This window comes from Musca domestica, unplaced genomic scaffold (assembly GCF_030504385.1).
Source record: "Musca domestica strain aabys unplaced genomic scaffold, Musca_domestica.polishedcontigs.V.1.1 9, whole genome shotgun sequence".
NCBI classification, from domain to species: Eukaryota; Metazoa; Arthropoda; class Insecta; order Diptera; family Muscidae; genus Musca; species Musca domestica.
This window is the reverse complement of record NW_026712435.1, coordinates 9,976,243-9,992,392: the sequence shown is the minus strand read 5'-3', so window position 1 is coordinate 9,992,392 and position 16,150 is coordinate 9,976,243. Positions and strand designations below refer to the sequence as shown.

The window sequence follows — 16,150 nt, the reverse complement described above, 5'->3', positions numbered from 1 at the left end:
GTCACTTTAGCCTCCGAAAGAAATGAAGTAGATTGATAAAATTTCACTCAAATGGGTATTATGTCTGCAGGACTTTTGGTATTGAAAATGGGCCATGTAGATCCAGGTTTTGGTATAGCCCGCATATAACATAACATCCCGATATTCGGTATTTTGATGACTTTAGCGACATTATTCACAGGAATTGTTTCAAATTTGGTATTTGAAGTTCGTAATGGATACTACAGCCTATGACAGAAAATTGTCTGAGCATCTTCTTATAGCCGCAATATGACGATACCCCTGATATTCGGTATTTGGATGATTTTAGCGACATTATTCACCGGAATTGTTTCAAATTTGATATTTGAAGTTCGTAATGGATACTACAGCCTAAGACAGAAAATTGTCTGTGCAGGTCCACGTCTTCGTATAGCCCCCATATAACGATACCTCCCGATATTCGGCATTTTGATGATTTTAGCTTCATTATTAACGATTTTTTTAAGTTTCGCATTTAAATATTGTAATGGCTAATGACAAATGTTACCTAAGCAGGTCCATGTCATCGTATAAACCCTAATATAACAGCTACATTGGGTATTTTTAAGATTTTAACAGAGTTTTTAAATTGTATTGTTTTGAGAATTGCCAAATTCGTTCCAAATGGAGGAGGGTATTTAAATTTCGGACAGGCCGAACTTACAGCTTTTTTACTTGTTTAATTTTATAAAGTTGTAAAATAAACAGAAACAAGACATAACTATATGGTTGAATATTTGTTATTCACCAAGTTCATATGCATGATTACTTTATAATAAATATTATTCATAATTGAACTACATATCTCATTTTTTACATCTTTGTAATAAAACCAAACTCACTAAAACAGAAAAGTTCACATAAATTATCCATAAAACAACACGTGCTTGAAATTATGTACGCCATGGATATGTCATTTACATTTCCGGAATTTTTATTTCAACTAAATCTTTTTGCACAATAAATTCGAATCAATTCAATGGCAAAGGAGTGTGTATAAGGAATCTAAAACCTATATTAATAGATTAAAGGCATTTGATCGATTCGATATCTTGAAAATTTTTCGAGTCGTTGGGCTTCACACACATTGGTGGCAGGCATCACCAGGCATCGAGGGGAAGGTGGATTTAAAGTGCCATTAAGATTTATTTAACTGCCATTAACCACCATTTCTTGGAACGTACACATTATACGTGTACATACATATTTTAAGGGAGGATTTGTGCCAGAAATACCACCACCACCACCATCATCATGATAATCATCATTGTTCCAAAAAATATAATCACCTGACTTTAATTTATGTGTTTAATTTTCGCCAGGCTGTGTTTGAAAATCTGCCGCAGGGATTTTACTTCGTTTCTAATGAATGGAAAGTTGTGTGTGTGTGTGTGTTTTTTTTTGTTTATTGTATGTTTGTATTGATAATTCCTAACGGCATTAACAAATTTTGATAAGGATTTACATTTGAAATGTACTTTCAAATATATATTCTGGTAGAGAATAATAAGGCAGAATTGTTATGCAAATTTTATCGGAAAAAAGGAAATATCCTAATAATAAATCAAAATGGATTTGGTTCTACGATAATTCGGCCTCGGGTGGAAATCTGAACAGAATAATTGTGGTATAAGTAATCACTCACATATGGCAACATTTTATTTTTTGGATCAGCTGTTTTAAAATCAGCTCAACCATACTATGGACGGTATATTAACTTATTAACCCCTTGAAACACTCATGCTAGGGCCTACAAAGTTTATATGTATATTCTTGTTCAAGAGTAAAATACTAAGTCGATATCTTTCGAACGAATTGTGATAGAAGGCTAACGTTTTGCACAGATGTGTATTTTGTCAGTAGGCAGGTAAAGTTCGTAAATATCGTATAGCCCCCATATAACGATACATCTTGATATTCGGTATTTGGACCATAATTTATAACAGCATTTGTTTAAAATTCGGTATTTAGTGTTTGTAATGGGATCAATCTCCCGTGACAATAACTTGCCATGGAAAAAAACTTCTCTAGCAGGAAATGACCCATGTAATTTCTCGGTTGGGTTCAGTCCCATTAAAATATTAAATATAAAATCGACCGAACAGAATTGTATATATCCATTGAGCATTTTACATTACATTTAAATTATTAGTGTAAAATTATAAAATATTGACCATGGTCTATATAAGGTCGGCCAGTAAGACCATCTGACAACTAATGGTCTGTTCCAGAACTGCAAGAATGTAAAAGTTGTTACTACGATAACCGATTTCCCTTTATGTTATCGAAGATAATTGCAAAAATATTAGATTCTTGCAGGTACTGGTACAGAGTATAAGTTTGTCGCCAAATGATATATTGTGATTTGAAATTCAAACAGAGTCAAATCACAATAATTGAAAACCTAACAAGTTTATTGTTAAAAAAAAATATGGTCTGTTCCCGAACTGCAAGAATATTAAATTTTTAACTACGATAACCGAGGTTCCCTTTATGATATCGAATGATGAATTTCTGCAATATTTTTTTCCAGATTTTTCCGGATGTTTTTTACATTATCCTATATATATTTGACTTTGACTATTTATTATACATTTATAAACATCCACAATTTTGGGAACTCAGTAGCAGTTATATCTCACTGATAAGACACAGAGTGTAATTAAAGCCTTGCCTGAATACCGAGTATGGAAACATTTTGGAAGCTGCAGAATAGTAAACTTACCATTGGTTGCTGGGGTTGGTCCTTCATGGTTTGGATTTGTGCTGTAATTTGATGTTGTTGCGGTTGCAATTGATGTTGTTGTTGTTGCTGCTGCTGTTGATGATGCCCCAACGATTGTTGCTGATGCTGTTGTTGTCCACTGGTATTCTGTCCTAGCTGTTGGTGATGTTGTTGTTGTAATTGCTGTTGTGACAACTGCTGCTGTTGCTGTTGTTGTTGGCTATGTAAATTATTAAGGTGATGTTGTGACTGTTGTTGAGTATGTAGATGGCTTGATGACTGAGTGTGATGCTGTTGCAACTGTTGATTGCTCGACAGTTGATGTTGTTGCAAATGCTGTTGTTGCTGCTGCTGCTGTTGACTCGTTGTCGTCTGATGATGTAAACTATTCAGCTGCTGCTGCTGCTGTTGGTTCGTTGCTAGCAAATTGTTACTGCCCACAACACCCGTTGATGTATTGCCGGTTGCGTTGTTGTGGCTATTGGGATTTGTCGTATTTGTATTTGGCGAAGGATGCGATGCTACTACAGATCCTGTTGTGGCTGCACCAACTGGACTTATCGTTGAATTAGCAACAACCTGTCGTGGTGAGTGCGCAGTTGCTGTTGCAGTAGCGCCAGCATTTAGTTTTGCAGCTTTGGCAGAAGGTTTACGGCCACGGGCAGGAGTCTGGAAAAGGTCAAGAAAGAATGATAGACAAATGAATAAATAAATATCTACAATAAACCTTAATTAGAGACTTTGTGGCGAATAGGGGGGTAGGTAGTTTGGTTTACGTACATATCCATGTATGAACGTGTCTATATATCCACCACATAGAATTGAATAAGAATAATTGCGTTGAATACATTTAATTACATAAATTCAATTTAAATATTTTCATAATACTTGAAGTTGCGGCATTTCGATTTGTGCGCTCACGTTTTTCTCCATCTCATAATGCGGTCGTAGTTGAACATCACGTGTGTTCATCAGTTGGTTCGTGGTTTGTTTTTGATTCCAAAAAACTTAACTTTTACATATGGATTTAATTTTGAAAACTCGATATCATGCCTTCAATTAATTTCTAACAACAACAAAAAAATATTGTAGTTCTTTTTATATGTTTTTAATTAAAGTGAAACAGAGAGAGAGGGAGAGAGAGACAGAGAAAAAGAAATAAAGAAAAACCTACTAAAAATATGTTCAAATTGAACTCATAAATCAGCTCTGAGGATATTATGCATACAAAATAAAAAAGCCATAAATTTTAATTTTTTTTTCCTTCTTTCTTCCTCTTTCTTGTTTGCTGTTGTTTTTCTTGGCAATTTTATTAATAATGCATGTGCGCTCGCTGGCTCGTAAAGTGGAATGGGAGGAAAACAAGAGAATTCCTTAACCAAAACCATGCAATTTCCTCCTTGCCTGTATGTTGTGTGCGCGATGATGATTGCATGGGGGAGGAACAAGGGAAGAACAAGTAAAAATGGTGTTAAGTTGGGCCGAGTCGAATCGCAAATACCCTTCGGCTATGAAATACTCACTAAATTATATATTAACAAAAAAAAAAAAAAAAAACAGATTAATAATGAATGAATAAGAATCCACAATAATATGATGCGGTTTGTCAAAATTCCCCACATAGCCCATTTTATGTTTCAAAATCCTGCAAATGTTTGGAAGTAAGAGACTTATTTTTTAAGTAAAAACTATAGTAGGCAATTTACAATAACAATTATATTGATGTCGTCTTTTTATCAAAGTCGCTACTACGCGACTTCTACGAAGAAAAAAACGCAACATTTATAGTTTGTCAAAAACAATAGCTTTCAGTTCTTGTGATGTTCGCTTAGGCATAAAAAAAATTAAAAAATAAATTTAGCTGCGATTACACAATAAGAAAGAAGAAGAAGTCTGGTTAAAATCATGTTTACAATAGAAAATATACAAATATATGGTGTGTTCCAGAACTGCAAGAACGTAAAAGTTTTTACCACGATAACCGATTTTCCCTTTATGATATCGAAGAAAATTTCAAAACTAATAGATTCTTGCAGGTACTGGAACAGAGAAAATATACAACTTTCATCGCTTAGGTAACTTCCAGGAGTTGAATAGATTTGCGATAGTCACACTCTTATCAAGAATCGCTTTAAAGTAAAGTTTTCGTCACCCAGGCCATTGAAAATATTTGCAAAAATAAATACCACCTGGATTGAGAATTCAGTTTTCAATTTGTTGCAAACTAAAGGACAAATTTATTAGATCCTCCACAGAAATCAGTAGTGAAGGGCATAAAAATATAATTGAAAGGAAGTGAATGAAAAAAAAAATAAATTAAAAAGCTAAAGCCAATTAAAATAAAACAAGAAAAGACATTAAATTGGGAGTGATATAAGGATTTACTTTGAATACGCTCCACTCGCACTCTCTCTCTCACACACACACACTCAACGCAAATTGCAAAATGAGCAATGAACGGCGAACGACTTTGGGTATGGGGGCATCTAGCCTGCCTGTAGGTAGGTATGTGTGCAAACTTATTTTCAAACTTAAATATGCAGACATTTTCTTTTCGAAACAAAAGTGCAGCAGCTGTTGTTGTAAATGCGAACTTTATCCAACAAAAACACATTTAATTAATTTAAAGCAATTTAGCATCATAAATTTAAATTTCTGCACTATGTTTGGCTAATGAATTTGTGTAGATGTATGTATGTAATGCATACACACATTTGTACAGATTTCCATTATGCTATCCATGTACAAAATTCAGGACATTGAAAACAAAACAATAAAATGTTATTATCTTCTCCGAGTAAATAACAAACAATAGAAATATATGCTGTGTCAAAATGACAAATAAAATCCTGTTTTTTGAAGTTAGGGCAATTTAGTAAAAATGAATAAATTTTAAAAAGACATACAGACTACCATTTAATAAGAAAATAATTTTTTTAAATTCCAAAAAGTGCATGAACTTACACCGCAACAGAAAGAAAATAGGCTCAAAAGAGCTAAAGAGTTTCTCCGCTTGGCCGAAAGTTGTGGAACCGCCGAATTTGATTTTCTCCGATGAGAAAACATTCGTTGTCCAGCAGTTTGTAAACCAACTGATCGTGTTTAATTGCCAAAGAGGTCAGCTGAAAATTTGAATCTTCGGTTGGGCATCAGAACTCAAGCGCCGGCCATGGTGATGGTGTGGGCCGCCATAACAGCCGATGGTCGCTCTCCGCTCGTATTAATCGACCGTGGCATCAGAATAAATGCCGATTATTATCGCGAAAATATTCTGGAGTGTGTATTAAATTCTGGGCACGAAACAATTTGGCCACAGACCTTGGACCACAGCACCATCGTACACAGCACGCGCCACCCAAGAATGGTTACAAAATGAGCCTTAAATTCAGACGAACAGTAAACGTACTATTAATCTCTTTCCTTCGGATTTTCTAGCGTATATGAAATCAAATTTTTGAAGTAGGATAAAACTAAACTGTCAAATAATTGACATTCAAATCTTTTTTTCTTGGTTAAACCTAATAATTGATCAATGTTTTGACCAGATTATTAAAAAAAAAAAGAATAAATAATGCTGGAAAACCATGTATGTGACTCCTATTTACATTACTTCATTAAACTGCAAAGTTTATGCAAATTAGTTCCCCAGCTTCCTTAATTTTCTTTAAAATACATTTCTTAAATTTACATTTTTATTTAGTTCGGTTGTTTTGTGTTGCTTTGCCAAGTTTAAAACTTTTTGGTTATCTTATATTTTACAGAAATTGTTTACATGTCCTGCAGGCTCTGTTAGTACCTCCCAACAAAAAAAGAAACACAAACAGACTCACACAACAGTAAGGAAAATGCATTTCTCACTGCGGCGGGGTGGAAAAAACGTGAGGGGGAATGTATACTATAGCTCTCTTGGTCGTGTCACTGATAAAAATACAAAAAAAAAAGAAAAGAAAACTAAAACAAACACATTCGCACAAACAAATTACAAGGAAGACAGTAATGCTAAATACAACAAAGACAATGGTAACATGGACGAACGACAACGACGACAACAACGTCAGTAATAAAAAGAAAACATAACCACAACAAGGAAAACAACAGCAACAACTAAATAAATACAAATAAATTCTCATAAATGACAGCTGTCAGGCATAAATTGTACGAATACAAAATGCTTGTATGAACGTACAAACGACCGACCGACCGACCGACCGACCGACCAACCATCCAACCAACAAGCAAATAATAGTTACACCATTACCTCTGCAAGTACACATACACAAAAGTATGTAGGTATGTACTTTCCCATTGTACGGCATATGTATGCTCGATGACGAATACTTTTGCTTGTTACTGTGTGCTTCGTTCCTTCATTTCATTTGACATTAGTTAATGTCTGAAGATAGATATGTTTTACGATAAATTCATAAATCCTCTTGACACACACACACACACACACTAGCGCACACAATCACAATTTTGGGAAAATAAAGTAAATTTGTAGAAATTAAATGAAAACAAATATTTACTTATTCGAACTCTTTTCTTTCTAAGCAACAAGAAAACAATATTGATTAATATTTATCTAAGATATAGAAAATTTACGACATACCCAGGAATACTACCTCTAATTATAAACAAATAAAACAATGTATGCAGAGAAAATTAAATAAAAACAAAATTAATTTACAGAAAACATTTTATTGAAGATTTTTTGTTGGGTGGCAGGGATGGGGTGCTGCAACGAATATTTGTGGTTGTATATTTATAATGAGATATAGCATGTTTGGCAGTTTGATGTAGATTTACTGTAAATATACTAAAATCTATTTATTTAGGAACAGTGCTAAGTTATTTAGATACCGTACTCGTACGAATTCAAATGCCAGATTCTGATATAGTTCCTTAGAACATCAGCTAGAGCAGGCCGGTCGTTAACCATTTAGCAACATAACTCAGAAACTTTAAACTCGGTACGTCTTAGACCTCGAGAGATTAATTACGTGACATTAAAATCCCATGGATATTGCGAAATGTGACACATGATTGAGAAAAATGCTTTAAATTTAAATATGAGTCATGGCAGAAGAATACAGGTAGTTGCATCAACGCTTGGGAGCATTGATATGTCAAAAAAAATTAAATGTTTTTTCAAATGTAAGTAGATTATTATATGTTTTCTTATACTACGTCATTCGGAGCGTTTTTCAACAATTTTTACAAATTTTATTAATTTTTCATTCAACATTTTCAATTCCAAAATTGGTTTGACAGTTAATGGTCACAGCAGCTGTGTCGACGCGTCTACCTATATTCTTCTACCATGATATGAGTTAAAAACAGTGTTGCCATCGTGTAATATACAGTAAACACGGAGCATGGTAGAAGAATACAGTTAATCGCATTGACACAGCTGCTGGGACAATCCGATTTTGGAATTGATAATCTCCAATGAAAAATTATTGAAATTTGTAGAAATTGTGGGAAAATGTAAGTCATTACAGCTTTTGATTTGTGTCGTAGAAGAAAACATTTAAAAATCTACTTATTTTTGACAAAACACTTTAAAAGTTTTGACATATCAATGTTCCCAAGCGTTGATTCATCTACCTATATTCTTCTACCATAACTCGGAGGATGTATATATATTACACATTTGAGGAAAAATTACACATGTACCAAAATTTGTTTAATAAAAAATAATACTTTAAATATAAACAAACTTAAATTCATTTTATACGAAATTTATATAAATACTTGTTACCATGGTACAATAACGAGGTAAAACAGCTTCATAAAACCACAAAAATATAGCCCTGAGCCTGTCCGCTTCCTGTCAGACTCATTCAAAATTATATACAACAAGTTGTTTTCAATTTTTTTCATATTTTTTCTCCTCTTTAAAATGAATTTAACAGCGCGAAAAATAAACGAAATATCTGGATTTTCTTCCAAAAATATTCTCCAAATTGTTCAATCTTTCAATTTCATGGCTAAACTGGTTAATAGCTTTAATGCCCGAGCAGCAATGTCACGTCTTTGATTGCAAGAAGAAATTTGTCCAGCAAAGTCTAGCAAACTCTCAGTGGAAGAACTGTAAAAATTTCTCTCTCTCTCTCTTCTCTCTTGCAGAACTCTTGTATTAACAGACAACTTCCGGTAAAAAATTGCAACAATTGTTACAACTTTAGAACCCCCTTTGATTAGTTTTAATCGGAAACTAGAAATGTGCAAAACAAATCTTGAAAGTTTTGACAAAAATCGAATAATTCTGAGAATTTATTATAGATTGGTCAATTAGCTTTGCTAATTCGGCTAAAGATTTGTATGCAAACGTATTATTATAAAACGACTATAAACATTAAAATAATAAAAAACACAAGAACCTAAACAAATCTACACATTTAAAATTTAAATTTTAAATCGAAATTGAAAGGGATAAGAAGATGACTAGAAAAAGAAGAAAATGAAAAATCTAACCAGTTTGCAATTTAATTTCCTGCAAAATATTCAATTAAATCAAAGGTCGATAAAGTGCGCAATAACGGAAGTATGAGAAACTACATTAAAAAAAGAAAAACAAAATCAAACTGAATGCAACTAAGTAAATAGTATTACGAATTGGCTTAAAATTGAAAAAATCGAGGTGGTGATTTGTTATACCATATGAGGGGTTATGCAAATCATTCCCCAGTGCGACGTTAATTAAAAACAGCCTAGTTTTCAAATAAATTTTCCTTGCAATGATTTTTGTTGTCCATGGCCTTTCTTAAACATTGACGTACGTATGTATGTGATTAATACACACACACATATAAATATTTTATTAAAAACTTTTACATGCAACAATACGTCAACGGCCAAAATCTGTTATTTTCATATCTTTTTTATTTGTTTTTGCCAAGTTAAATAAAAAGTTTTCTCTTTTCTGTTTTGTTTGGTTTTGCCGAAGAACGAACGGACGGTCGTTGAATATTTTGTTCCTTGGCTTGTTTGATTTTTATTCTCTTCCTCTTCTTCTAAATACATATTTGCTATAGTGAATTTTGTTTTTAGCTTTAACGACATTGAACAATTTTTATTTAATTTTTGTATTTTTATATTTGTTTTCAGTTCAGAGTTTACTATTTATGTGCATACGCATGTGTGGGTCTACATTAGGGTGGATATGTAATGACAAAATAAATTCATCAAGATATGTCAAGCTTTTTTTAAACTAACAAAATATATAAGAGAGTGATAAGTTGTTCAGAAAACGATGGTTTTCCATTGATAACTGCAATACATATTTGAAAGTGCAAGTCACATTTTAATATATTGAAAATTTCTCATTTCAATGTTGGTTTAATGTGAATCCCAACTAATTATTGAGAGTTTTGAATGTATAAATTACCATTCATACACACTCTCGTTCTTTTTGCAAGCAATTTACAGAATTGTATGTAAATATTTTCACGTTTATCTAACAAATACAATATTTGTGTCATTGAATAAATGTTAATTTGTGCTAGTCCATGTGTATGTATATATGTATGTGAGACATACAACATAATGTTGCAAAGCTTAATTTGAACATTTATTTATTCTACTAAAAAGCCAAAAGATTGTAAATGATTAATTAACTTTTATTTGCTTAATTTTAATTGGTGAACAGAGGAGACAATTCTAATGGAAAATAGCTATGGACTTTAAGGGAGAAATGTGAAAATTGGAAATTTTTTGAAATTTTTTAAAAGTGGACTTGGTTTTTTTTTTTTTTGTAAAACTTGAATAGTTGCTTTAATAAAGAAATTTTGAAGATAATTTCAATAGCTTAAATCTCGCTCTACCAAACATGCAGTTTCCTATTAGCTTCCTGTTAAACCAATACTGGATAACTTTCATGTATAGTATTATAATACATTATTGCGTTGACCCTGACCCTGGGCGAAAATCGCTCCATTGGCATTACTCCCATAAATGTCGCCTCACCCCTTTTTTTATTAACGGCGACATGAATATGTTTGGTATACAATTAGATCTCCCTTTGTCTTGTTTTTTAGACTAGTGAGAAATGTGAAAAAAATCATAGGCTCAGAGAGAGAAAAAAAACGGTATTTAGGAAGAATAAGAATTTAATTTTTTGTTAAACACTGTGACGTGAAAGTTCCTGGAATGCATTGAATAGAATAAAGTAACCAATGAGTAGTGAGAGTTCGGAAAATGTTGCTTTTAAAATTAAAAAAGGCCGTTCTAAACATTACCCCATACGACCATAAGGCGTGGACTTCATGCGAAAACCCTAAGTCTGGAGCGGAATCGGCCACCTGTTGGAAATAAATACTATCGACTTAAGGAGACATCGGCCATAACAGGTGTGTAGCACAGGTTGACCATGGGCTATATTAGTGGATGGACATCCACTAATATGTGGTGGTCAACTTTGCGGTCGTTGGTGAGTGAAACCAGCAGTCCCAAAATCTGCAAGAGTCTACTAATTTTAAAAATTTTTGCACTTTTATTATTTTGCATTAGTTTCGCAAAATATAATTTAAGTGCATCTTTACATTAATTAATATTAATTCGATATAAAACAATATCAAACAGTAAGAAATTATGCAGATATAAATTGGAAAACTTTTAAAATGTAATACCTATACAATTCTAAATTAAAAAATAATAATTGTTTTGGATTTTTACTTGATTATGAGTTTCAGAGAAATTATGAACGACAAGGGCACACAAAACAAAAAATAATAAGAACAGCAAAAACACTAAATAAACAAAGAAAAGGAATTCGTTAACGACTTGACATGCCAAAATTAATGGCATGTCTGACATTAATTAAACAACAAAAGAACGTTTCGATGTTATTGTTGTTGTTGTTCTAGTTGGCTGGCAGTTTAAATGGACGGATGGATGGATGAATGGCTGCGGCAACTACTTTCTGAAGGCTCCAAAAAATACAAACACAAGCAGTTTTAGTCAAGCAACAATTACAAATACACCATAAGCGAGCTTCAAAGCCATCGTCAGGAAAAAAACGAGAACAAGGCATTGCAACAACATTGAGGGATATATGAGTCGGAAAAAAGAGCCAAAAACAAAGAACTGTGCAGATTGCTTGCCAAGGAGAGGAAACAAGTTCTTAGTAGTGTTACCACCCGGATTTATTCAATCAAATTTGCCATATGAAAGTATAGGTCTGTCTGGTTACTTTTCCTGCAGGAATTGTCCGGCAGATTTTTCCAAGAGAGTAAGGTAGTTTTATTTTCTTTGAAAACTGTAAAAAGTAAACAGACGGAATGGCGGCATAAACTTGCTAGCAATCAGCTGATTTGTCAAAACGAAACAATTTGTTCGCTGTAATGAAATAAAGCACGCAAAAATAAAAAAATGCGCAAAAAAAAAAAAAACAATTGGGCTTGCGATTTCCAAAATAAATATGTTTGAAAATTGCTTGCGGAGGGTTGCAAGTGATTGCAAAGAGTAATTTTTCCGTCAAGATTTTGCAAAATCTCAGTGAAGGGATGTCAAATTTTCCCTCTCCCATCGCTCTGTTTACACTTATCGACGTTTAACCTTAGTTTTGCTCCCTTATGTGCAAGAGTCTTTTACTATTTTTGCATATTTTTACTAGAGATGGGTTCTGTTAACCGTAAAACTATGTAAAAGTTTAAGGCAAATATAAAAATACTTTTTGCTACACAAATTGGCCGAGCACATAATAGGAATGTCTGGTTACTTTTCTTGCAGGAATGGTCAAGCAACTTGTTTCTGAGAGAGTAAGGTACTTTTATTCTCTTTTGCAAGAAAACTGTGAATAGCATACAGACGGAATTCCTGAAAAAACTTGCAAGCAATCAATCAGCTGATTTATCAAAACAAAGCAAAGTCCGCAAATAAAATAAATTAAGAATGCAAAAACTAAAAATGAATCGAAACCCCAAACAATTGGGCTTGCGTTTTTTTCAAAACAAAAATGTTTTAAAATTCCCTGCCCAAATATAGATCACCGGAAGGAAAAGAAGAAGAGTTACAAGTGTTTGCAAAAATAAATTTGTCCAGCAAGAATTTGCAAGCTCTCAGTGAAAGAACAGTGAAAATGTCTCTCTCGAACGGCTCTCGTTTGCAGAACTTTTGTGTTAACAGACGGCTTCCAGTAACAATTTGCAACAATTGTTAAGAGTTTTAGGGTAACCAGACACACCTAATGTCAGCATATATGTTGATTTTGAAGTATTAATATACAGTTTGGACATATTTACTAGATTTCTGTACCCATATGTTTTGGTAAAAGTTGTTTCAGGTCAAATTTAATTTTTCTTTATTTTTTATTTTTATCATTGAAAAAGTAAACAAAGAAAGCACTTGTGAGTATCAGCCGGGAAATAATGCATATTCCAACTATGGCGCAATGAATACCGCAGTCCATAGCTTCCCATCAATTCTACTCTTTTATTTGCATGACTTTCTTCCCCAAAACAAAAAAGAAACAATTTGTTGTACATGTACTTAAGGTAACTACATTTTCAAAATTATGCCCCACCTATCCTATCTCGCATTGTACCATTGACTTATTTGTTGTTATTAATTGATTTATGCATTCGATCAGTAAAATTAAGTGTAAATGGGAAGGGAATTAAATTTGAGACATGTTCAATTTACTTTATTTTATAAAAAAGCTGAAATACTGTCTAAAGGGATTAAAAGAAATATACCATCAACGCAAAAAGTTTTTCAATTTTAGTTTCGTTATTTATAATTTTTGTTTTTTCGTACAACATATAGAAAACTTTTCCTTAATAAATTTTATAATGTAATTATTAAAACCAATATATGTGTATGCAACAATGTGTGTATATTTTCTTTCTCTTCTCTGCCTCTCTCCTTTTTGGCCGCTTGACGGCGCCTGAATGTTGAAGCTGCACAAAATAACAAAAATCCAGCTGGCAAACCAAGCCAAACAGCAAGGACGACAACATCACAGCGCATAAAGCAAACTTGTCTCCATTAACCATAATGCAATTTGTCATTATGAGTTTACAGCGAAATGAAAATTAATGAAATCAGAAGTTTTACTTAATGATGCTTTTAAAAAATCAGCCATAGTGCACATAAATATAATTATTGAGTTTTTTTCTGTTTTTTTTTTTTTTGTGAAATATTTCACTACAATAGCATCTGGTCGCTGGCACATCCACCGTTCCGTATTCAAACAAGAATGCATACAATTATTATTATTATTAAATTATTTATTTTATGTTTAAAATACAATTATGGATGTGGAAATTCATTGAAACTCTCAAAAGATGTGACACACCATAAGCAGCCACAGAGTGAACTATAAAAAAACATAAAAAGTAATTTAAGGGAAAATTTTCAATTAATGTGGAATGATATTTATGGAGTGAAATTTAACAAAAAAAAATTGTAAAATATTTTGCAGATGGCATCTTTATTGTTGAAATATAACTTCAATGGCATATTTTAAATTTGTGAAAAGGATCGAAACGAAGTTAAAAAATATATTAATAAGATATTATTTATGTTTTAGTTGGTATATGCATCAACGCTTGGGAACATTGATATGCCAAGTTCTTTAAAACGTTTTTTTTTTTCAAAATAAGCAGATTTTCATAAGTTTTCTTATATGACGCCAAGCGGGGGTTGTTATGGTATGCATTTTTCAACAATTTTAATGAATTTGAATCCTTTTTACTTATACCCTTCACCATATTATACCCTTCACCATACTATGGAGGATATATTAACTTTGTTATTCCGTTTGTAACTCCTCAAAATACTCATGTAAGACCCAACAAAGTGTATATAAAATTCGAACGAATCGAGATAGAAGGCTAACATTAACCTGTCAGTAGGCAGGTTAAGTTATTAAATGGGCCATGTAGGTCCACGTTTTCATATAGCCCCCATATAACGGTACCTCCAGATATTCGGTATTTTGATGATTTTAGCGACATTATTTACTGGAATTGTTTAAAATTTGGTATTTGAAGTTCGTAATAGATATTACAGACCAAGACAAAAAATGCGTCTGTGCAAGTCCACGTCTTCGTATAGCCGCCATACAACGGTACCTCCCGATATTCGGTATTTTGATGATTTCAGCGACATTATTCACCGGAATTGTTTCAAATTTAGTAGTTCAAGTCCGTTATGTATACTACAGCCTATGACAGAAATTTGTTTGTGCGGGTCCACGTTTTCGTATAGCCTCCATATAACGGTACCTCCCTATATTCGGAATTTTGATGATTTTAGCTACATTATTCAATAAATTCTTTTATTCAAGTTTCGCATTTGAATATTGTAATGGTTTATGGCAAAAGTTGCCTATGCAGGACCACATCGTCGTATAGACCCTAATATAACAGCTACATTCGCAATATTTTTTAACGGATTTTATTTTTTTTTATCCATAAAGGTGAGAACAAATGAATTTTATGTTGACTTAGTTCGATTTTGGCCCTACGCTCGTTTTTTTCCTTTACGAAGAAGCCAGCCGATGACTTAAGCCAGTCAGAAAAGCGTTTTATGTATTCTCACCTTAACTCGGGTATTGAACCGTGTTTTTAATATATAATTGTTTCCGAATTATATATTTCAAATTACAAATATTATTGATCACAAATAACAACTAAAATAAAGAAAAATCCACACCTGGTAAAACAATCCCTTGCAAGTTACATCAACACATTTCGTTTTACACAGACTATGTCATAAAAATATATATATTTTTTTTTAAATTTTAGGCTTGATTTGTGAACAAATTGATTGTAAGCAAACATATTTTATATGTACACACATCCTTACTTATAAACGTAGATAAAACGTACACGCGTGGGTGGGTGTAAAGACACCAAAGAGAGAAAAGATTCAATACTTTTTACCTTTTGTGTTATCCTTTAATTTATTTATGTAAATATTTGTTATAGGCATTTTTCTAATTTATCCCTTGCATATCCTTATGCATTTATTTTATTATGAATTATTAAGCAAATTATATATATGTATATATATGGAATTTTTAATTGTATTGCCTGGTATTTGTTTATTTTGTAAAGAGAAAATATGAACATAAATTTATGATGACCATAATTGGCAATTTCCAAGAAGACGAAGAAGAAGAATAAAGGACCATTGGATTGAACAAATATTTGGTTATGTCCAATACATATTACATACAGAACTATGTATGCATGTAAATATGCACAAATTAGCCTGGTTAAGACACAGAATAATAAAGTTTAGGTATTTTGTTGTTACATTTATATTTTTTAAATTAAATATCAATATTTATTCATTTTACCAAATGCTTCTTCTTCCTTCAGAAAATCATTGCCTGTTGTTATGTAAGAGGGGGATTTTTTCTCTCTTGTCATTTTGATTAATGAATGCACACAA

General features: G+C 32.5%; 1 protein-coding gene across 6 annotated transcripts in view; it reads right to left on the bottom strand.

The window, feature by feature from the left end:
* The window catches only part of LOC101900516 (methylcytosine dioxygenase TET), a 294,319-nt gene that overhangs the window by 11,684 nt on the left and 266,485 nt on the right, over positions 1–16,150 (bottom strand). For all 6 annotated transcript variants that reach the window (XM_059131678.1, XM_011296883.3, XM_059131680.1 and 3 more), the window contains one exon: positions 2,747–3,415. In XM_059131678.1, the coding sequence (XP_058987661.1) occupies positions 2,747–3,415 (669 nt within the window). The remainder of the gene's footprint in view (positions 1–2,746; positions 3,416–16,150) is intronic.